This window comes from Myotis davidii, unplaced genomic scaffold, assembly GCF_000327345.1.
Source record: "Myotis davidii unplaced genomic scaffold, ASM32734v1 scaffold1903, whole genome shotgun sequence".
Taxonomy (NCBI): Eukaryota; Metazoa; Chordata; class Mammalia; order Chiroptera; family Vespertilionidae; genus Myotis; species Myotis davidii.
Window position 1 is genome coordinate 66,930 of NW_006293911.1, and position 8,271 is coordinate 75,200.

An 8,271-nucleotide genomic window follows, 5' to 3' on the forward strand; every position below is an offset into this window, starting at 1 on the left:
GCTGCCGGCCGCCATCTTGGTTGGCAGTTAATTTGCATATCTCACTGATTAGCCAATGGGAAGGGTAGCGGCCATACGGCTAATTACCATGTTTCTCTTTTATTAGATAGGATAGTAAATTTTGAAATTAGGAAGTTTGAGCTGTCCAACTTTGTTCTTTTTCAAGAGTGTTCTGACTATTCTGGATCCCTTGCATTTCCAGATGAATTTTAGAATCGGTTTGTTAATTTTTGCCAAAAGTGCCAGCTGAGATTTTGATAGGGATTGCAGTGAATTATAGATCACTTTGGGAAGTATTGTCATCACAACAATATTGCCTTCTAATTCACTTTTTTTAGATCTTTAAATTCTTACAACACTGTTTCTTATACACTGTTTTGTCATTTGCAGTGTATAATTCTTCTTACACTTTTTTTTAAAAAATATATTTTATTGATTTTTTACAGAGGAAGGGAGAGGGAGAGAGAATTAGAAACATTGATGAGAGAGAAACATCGATCAGCTGCCTCCTGTACACTCCCCACCAGGGTTGTGCCCGCAACCAAGGTACATGCCCTTGACCGGAATCGAACCTGGGACCCTTCAGTCCGCAGGCGGACGCTCTATCCACTGAGCCAAACCGGTCAGGGCTCTTCTTACACTTTTTTTTTGTCAAATGTGTTCTTAAGTATTTTACTCTTCTTGGGGCTTTTGTAATTTGAACCATTTTCTAATTTTATTTTCGGATAGTTTATTGTTAGGTTATAGAAATACATAACAATAATTGATTTTTGTATATTGACCTTGTATCTTCAACGTCACCAAACTGTTTATTAGTTCTTTTTTTTAAAATATATTTTATTGATTTTTTACAGAGAGGAAGGGAGAGGGATAGAGAGTTAGAAACATTGATGAGAGAGCAACATCGATCAGCTGCCTCCTGCACATCCCCCACTGGAGATGTGCCCACAACCAAGATACATGCCCTTGACTGGAATCGAACCTGGGGCCCTTCAGTCCACAGGCCGACGCTCTATCCACTGAGCCAAACTGGTCAGGGCTGTTTATTAGTTCTAATAGTTTTTTGTAGATTTCTTAGGATTTTCTATATAGAATAGCAAGTTATCTGTAAAAAAAGAGATTATTCTACCTCTTTCTTTCCAATATGTATGCTCTGCATCTTTTTTTTTCCTTGCCTAACTGCCCTGGCTAGAACTTCTACAATATATTAAATAGAAATAATAAAAGCAGACGTCTTTGTGGTGCTCCTTATTTGGGGGCCACAAAATTCAGTCTTTTTATGTTAAGTATGAATGCTAGTTGTGAGTTTTCATAGATGCTTCTTGTCAGATTGAGGAAATTCTCTTATATTGTTAATTTCTTCAGCATTTTTATCTTGAAAGAAGGTTGGATTTTGTCAAATGTTTTTTCTGCGTCTGCTGCCATTATAATGTGGCTTTTGTCCTTTAGTCTGTTAATGTGGTATGTTACATTAATTGATTTTGGGGTTGGAATAAGGCTCACTAGTAATTCTCTGCTTTCTACAACTTACATTATTGGACTGTTGTCATGCTGTTTTTGCTGCTATCAAATAGTGTTTGACGGTCATTCATTTGATGGGCATTTGGGGTGTTTTTTTAAATTGAGTTTTAGAGAGATGTAAGGAAAGAAACATCGATTTGGTGTTCCACATATTTATTTATTCATTGGTTGATTCTTTTATATGCCCTGATCAGGGATCTAACTGCAACCTTGGCATATCAGGACGATGCTCTAACCTTTTGGTATTTTTCTTTTTGCTGTTGTTTTTCTTGCTTTTTTGGTTGTTGGGAGAATAAGGGAGATTCAAGAACTATGCTGCTACTGTGATTTTCTAAGTGAGACTAGAACACAATGCCTATGATAGATTTGAATTTTAAGTCTTTAGTGTCATTAATTAGGTAGACTTAAATAAGAATATAGGTCTGAACCCAACAACTCCACTTCTGGGATTATATAGGAAGAAATCCAAAACACTAATTCCAAAGAATATATACACCAACAGCGTTATTTATAATAGCCAAGATTTGGAAGCAGCCCAAGTGCCCATTAGTAGATGAGTAAATAAAAAGGCTGTGGTACATTTACACAATGAAATACTGCTTGGCTGTGAAAAAGAAGTATATTTTACCTTTCCTGACAGCATGGATGGACCTGGAGAGTATTATGCTAAGTGAAATACAACAGTCAGAGAAAGACAAGTATGATATGATTTTACTTATATGTGGAATCTAATGAACAAAATAAAATCAGCCTTGGCTGGTTCTTCAGTGGATAGAGCTTCGGCCTGAAGAGTCTTGGGTTTGATTCCTGGCCAAGGGCATGTACCTCAGTTGTAGGTTCAATACCTGGCCCTGGTCAGGGCTAGAGCAGAGGCAACCAATTGATGTGTCTCTCTCACATCGATGTTTCTCTCTCTCCCTTCTCCTCCCCCTCCCTTCCATTCTCTCTAAAAAAGTCAATTGAGCCCTAGCCGGTTTGGCTCAGTGGATAGAGCGTGGGCCTGTAGACTGAAAAGTCCCAGGTTCGATTCCAGTCAAGGGCATGTACCTTGGTTGCGGGCACATCCCCAGTAGGAGGTGTGTAGAAGGCAGCTGATAGATATGACTCTCTCATTGATGTTTCTAATGCTCTATCCCTCTCCCTTCCTCTCTGCAAAAAATCAATAAAATATATTTTTAAAAAATCAATGAAAAAAATATCCTTGGATGAGGATTAAAAAAAGAAAAAGAAAAAAAGAGAATCAGATTCAGAACATAGACTGTCAGCTGTTAGAGGGGAGGGGCATTGGGAGGATGGCTGGAAAGGTTGCGGGATTAAGCAAAAATCCAAACCAAAACAAAAAACCCTTACACACAGACAAAAGTATGGTGATTACCAGAGAGAAAGGGAGTGAGGGAAGGTAGAAGAGGGTAAAGGAGGGGATAAGTGGTGATGGAAGGAGACTTGACTTTGGTGTTGAACACACAATACAATATCCAGAGGATGTATTATGGAATTGTGCACCTGAAACATACATAATTTTATTAACTGATGTCACCCCAATAAATTCAATAAAAATTAAAAAAAGAATATAGGTCTGACTATTTAAGATGTATGAAGATTTTGAAATTTGTTATTTATGATGCAGGGAATCATCCAAAGTGCATCCTATATAATAAAAGGCTAATATGCAAATTGACTGAACGGCAGAATAACTGGTTGTTATAAGTGCACTGACCACCAGGGGGCAGATGCTCAACACAGGAGCTGCCCCCTGGTGGTCAGTGCACTCCCACTGGAGGAGCACTGCTCAGAAGCCAGGCTCATGGCTGGCAAGTGCAGTGGCAGTGGTGGGGGCCTCTCCTGCCTCTGTGGCAGTGCTAAGGATGTCCGACTGCTGGCTTAGGCCCACTCCACCCCCCTGCCCCCCGCCAAGTGCATGAATTTCATGCACTGGACCTCTAGTATATATATAAGTGAAAATAAAGCCCAAAAGTTTATGGAGAAAGACCACTGTTTTTGACCAGTAGGTACTTAAGAGATCTTTAGTAGCTTAAAGAGTCGATGAGAATGTAATTCACTGTATCTCAAAATGAGGTCCAGTAACCATCAGCATTGGTATCACATGGGAGCTTTATGGAAATGCAGAATCTTAGATCAGCCCACATTTACTGATTCAGAATCTGCATTTTAGCTAGATCTTAGGAGATTACTGTACATATTAACATTTGAGAAGCTCTGATGTATTTACTCTCATAGTATGAGTTTGGGCAATAGGACTATATGCCTTTTTAAACAATTGATCACATTAACTGATACTATAAAATTTTTTTATTGATCTCACAGAGGAAGTGGGGGAGAGAGAGAGAGAAACATTAGTGATCAGAGAGGAACATTGATTGGCTGTTTTTTGCATGCCCCCAACTCAGGATGGAACCTACAACCCAGGCATGTGCCCTAACCAGGAATCAAACTGTGACCTCCTGGTTCATAGGTTGACACTCAACCATTGAGCCATGCTAGCTGGGCTGATACTTTTTTTTTAAGTTTATAAAGATATAAGTTGTACAAAAGAAAAAGAAAAGTTGTGCACCTGAAGCCCTAAAAGTAATAAAAGGAAATTTTTTTAATGTAGTCTAACTATAATATGATTGCTATTAGGACCAAAAATAATGTACTTATGTTTTTAATATGCTAGCATATAGCAACTGTCTTCATTTACCATTTATAAAGGAGATCATTCATCTCTAGCTTTACTATTTTGATTGATTTTAACTTAAAAATAACTTATCCTCACCTTGTTCAGAAAGGTTTTAATATTGTTTTATCATTTTATTATAAACTGATAATTGAAGGAATTTATTTATGTAATATATGTAATATTTATAGTCAAAGAGAAGAATACTGCCTGGCTGACATGGCTCAGTGGTTGAACATCAACCTATAGACCAAGAAGTCATGGTTCGATTCCTGGTCAGAGCACATGCCCAGGTTGCAGGCTCCATCCCTAGTAGGGTGCAGAGAGAAGGCAACTGACCAGTGATTCTCTCTCATCACTGATGTTTCTCTTTTGTTCTCTCTCCCTTCTTCTCTGAAATCTTAAAAAAAGAATGAAAAGAAAATTATAATTATATATCAGAACCTGATTACTTCAGAATTATCCTATTATTTGTAAACTAGAGACCCAATGCATGACATTTGTGCACAGGGTGGGGGAGGGTCCCTCAGCCTGGCCTGCACCCTCTCGCAGTCTGGGACCCCCGAGGGGTCCTTAGCACCGCCGTGGAGGCAGGAGAGGCTCCCGCCACTGCTGCTGCGCTTGCCAGCCATGAGCCTGGCTTTTGGCTGAGCAGTGCTCCCCTGTGGGAGCGCACTGACCACCAGGGGGCAGTTGCTATGTTGAGCGTCTGCCCCCTGGTAGTCAGTGTGCATCATAGCAGCCAGTCGTTTCTCCATTCGGTTGATTTGCATATTAGCCTTTTATTATATAGGATAGGATCACAGCATTATTGTATGTTATATGATTAGAGATTAAATGGTCATTTTTATATTTTAGATCTTGGTAATGTTCTAACTTCTCCTCCAAATGCCAAAACTGTTAATGGTAAAGCTGAAAGCAGTGATAGTGGAGCTGAGTCTGAGGAAGAAGAGGCCCAAGAAGAAGTGAAAGGAGCAGAACAAAGTGATAATGGTAATCTTTGGATGGTGGGATAATAATTTTACATTAAATAAGATAAAAGGATATGGAGAGGCTTGGGCTGATTTGGCATTGTAGGAAGTGGTGGGATGTGGGTTGTTGACCCTATAACCAGGTTTTTGTGTTACAAAAGGGCTACAGAAACAGGCAGGCTTATGCATAGGTGGGACAGATGTCCATTGAAGGCTAACAGGAATAGGCCACTCTTCCCAATGTGAGACCTGAAATGCTGCATTAGAAATATATTCCTTTGGTGTATTGTTTCCAATATGAATATGCATGTGTTATCAAGGAGAGTAGATAATCATACTCTGAATGTCTTGTCAAGAATAGAGTGGAATCAAGAGAATAGGATTCAAACAGAAGGTTTTTTGTTTGTTTTTTAGCCCAAGGATATGGTTTTTTACAGATTTTTTTTTTTCAAAAGAGGGGGAGGGAGAGAGAGGAACATTGATGTATGAGAAAAACATCGATATGTTGCCTCCTATACTTGCCAGGTATTGATCCCACAATCTAGGTATATGCTCTGACCAGGAATTGAACTGGTAACTTTTCAGTGCACAGGCTGACTCTCCAACCAACTGAGTCACAGGGCCAGGGCCAGGTAGAAGTTTTGACAAAGAGGGAAGATTGGAATCATAGGGCCCTAAATTAGAGGATCCTTGTTAGTAAGAGTACCAGTGATTCTTGGAAAGATGGTTTTAGAAAGGAGGCAGAAAGACACTAAAACAAACTGCCCAGTTTAAGTTTGCCTTCTGGTTCCGTTAAGACAAGACAAGTAATACTTGCTTTGAAGGATCTCTTTATTTGCTATATGTACCCCTTTGTACTGCTGGGTCTCATAGAACAATTTGCTTTTCCTGAGAGAGTGTGAAGACTTTGAGAGATTATTTCTCAAAGGAGGTTCTGGGAAATTTACAGTGAACTGAAACAGTTTTGAAACCAATACAGTTTGTGTGAGTTCTCAGCATATAAAACACCCCTTTTCTAGGAGCACCCCATCTCTCTGTTCCTAGTAGGAAACCCTTCAAAGGGATATGGGTAGGTTGATATCAGATCAGAGTATGCAGAAGTTGACCTAATGTGAACTTTTATGAATCTCTCCAATTTCACTTAAAAGATAAGAAAATGATGAAGAAATCCACAGAGCATAAGAATTTGGAAATCATTGTCACTAATGGCTATGATAAAGACAGCTTTGTTCAGGATGTGCAGAATGATATCCATGCCAGTTCTTCCCCGAGTGGCAGAAGCACTGAAGAAGTAAAACCTGCAGATCAAAACTTGGAGCAAACTGGAAAACCTGCTGTCTGCATTCACCAAGGTATTCTCCCATATTTATTTGTTGAGTCTCTTTCCTATGAATAAGGTATTCTTTTAATAATTTCAAGATATTAGAAGCAATTTAGAATTTAAAATCTCTTATTCAATAGTATATAAGGGTTTATTTATATTATTAGGGTTTATATCTTTCAAAGACAGTGAATTAGGACCAGGGTTTTTGTTATTCACTGGGATTTTTAATTTGTTTTTATATAGCATTTAAAAATAAAATTTTGAAATTTTTTTCAATTGATTTGAGAGAGAGAGACAGAAAGATGGGGGGCGGGGAAAGAGAGAGAGACAGACAGACAGACAGACATTAATGTCAGAGAGGAACATGGAACGGTTGCCTCCTGTACACTCCCCAATCGGGTATCGAACCCACAACCTGGGTATGTGCCCTGACCAGCAATCAAACCCACAGCCTCTTGGTGTATGGGATGATGCTCCAACCAAGCCACACTGGCCAGGGCAAATTTTGAATTTTTTACTCTTATTCCTGATGTTTCTTTTAACTTAAAACTCTGATTATAGGATACCTTTATCCTCAATCAGCAAGGTAAGCTATACTTTTTTCATATTTTAGGGCTGTAGGGGTGAGCCTATAATATATATATGGTGAATTATTAACATTATTGCAATTCAGCGAAGTAACTAAGAAATACAATTTCTAAATGGTACAATCAAACTTGCAATAGTCATCTAACTTTAGGCTTCCTAGCTGTTATTCAGTTTTCCCTTATAAGTTTACTGAGTTCTATAAGGTTTGATCTGGGCAGTATCTTTGTATAATTCCATTGTAAAATACTTTGATATCTTTTCATATAAAAATTATCAACTAAATTTAATGTTTTGGTAAGTTAAAAGAAAAAAAAATTGTGGCTTGGTAAATCAAATTTGTCTCCCAGTATGAAAATAATATAGAGCTAATAAATTTTGAAAATAGGATAAGTGCATTTTTTCTTCAGTTAGAGAATAATTCTATCTGGGCATTTTTTCATCTTTAGATATAAATGATCATCATGTTGAAGATGTTTCAGGAATTCAGCATTTGACAAGTGATTCAGACAGTGAAGTTTACTGTGATTCCATGGAACAACTTGGCCAGGAAGAGGTAAAAATGACATTTAAAAAAAATTCTTTATTGTTGAAAATATTACATATGCCCCCATTTTCCCCCCATTAATCCCCTACAACTCACCCCTGCCTTCTGCCCCAGACCCTCACCACCCCATTATTAGTGAAAAATGACATTTTTTGATAGGTAAGTTTTCAAAGTGGTGTATCAGAATTTGATGCATAACTTCTTTTTGTTTTTAAATATATATTTTTTTATTTATTTCAGAGAGGAAAGGAGAGGGAGAGAGACATAGAAACATTAATGATGAGAGAGAATCATAGATCAGCTGCCTTCTGCATGCCCCACACTGGGGATCGAGCCCGCAACCTAGACATGTGCCCTGACCGGAAATCAAACAGTGACCTCTTAGTTCCTGAGTTGATGCTCAACCACTGAACCATACCAGCTGGGCTGATTACTGCTTTTAATCATACATTCAATTATTTTGTTTACTTAATCTGCTTTTCAACATTTTATTTTATTACATTAATCTATGTCATCCTATCTATATATATAAAAGCGTAATATGTAAATCGACCAGAGAGCGGAACGACTGGTAGCTATGATGCACACTGACCACCAGGGGGCAGATGCTCAATGCAGGAGCTGCCCCGAGCCTGCAGGCCTGGCC

At 38.4% G+C, this 8,271-nt stretch overlaps 1 protein-coding gene across 7 annotated transcripts in view; it reads left to right on the plus strand.

Annotated features, from left to right (window-relative positions):
* ACBD5 (acyl-CoA binding domain containing 5) overlaps nt 1-8,271 on the plus strand; it is a 63,830-nt gene that overhangs the window by 24,841 nt on the left and 30,718 nt on the right. For all 7 annotated transcript variants that reach the window (XM_015566550.1, XM_015566549.1, XM_015566551.1 and 4 more), the window contains 3 exons: nt 5,057-5,191; nt 6,318-6,521; nt 7,528-7,634. In XM_015566550.1, coding sequence (XP_015422036.1) covers nt 5,057-5,191; nt 6,318-6,521; nt 7,528-7,634 — 446 coding nt within the window. The remainder of the gene's footprint in view (nt 1-5,056; nt 5,192-6,317; nt 6,522-7,527; nt 7,635-8,271) is intronic.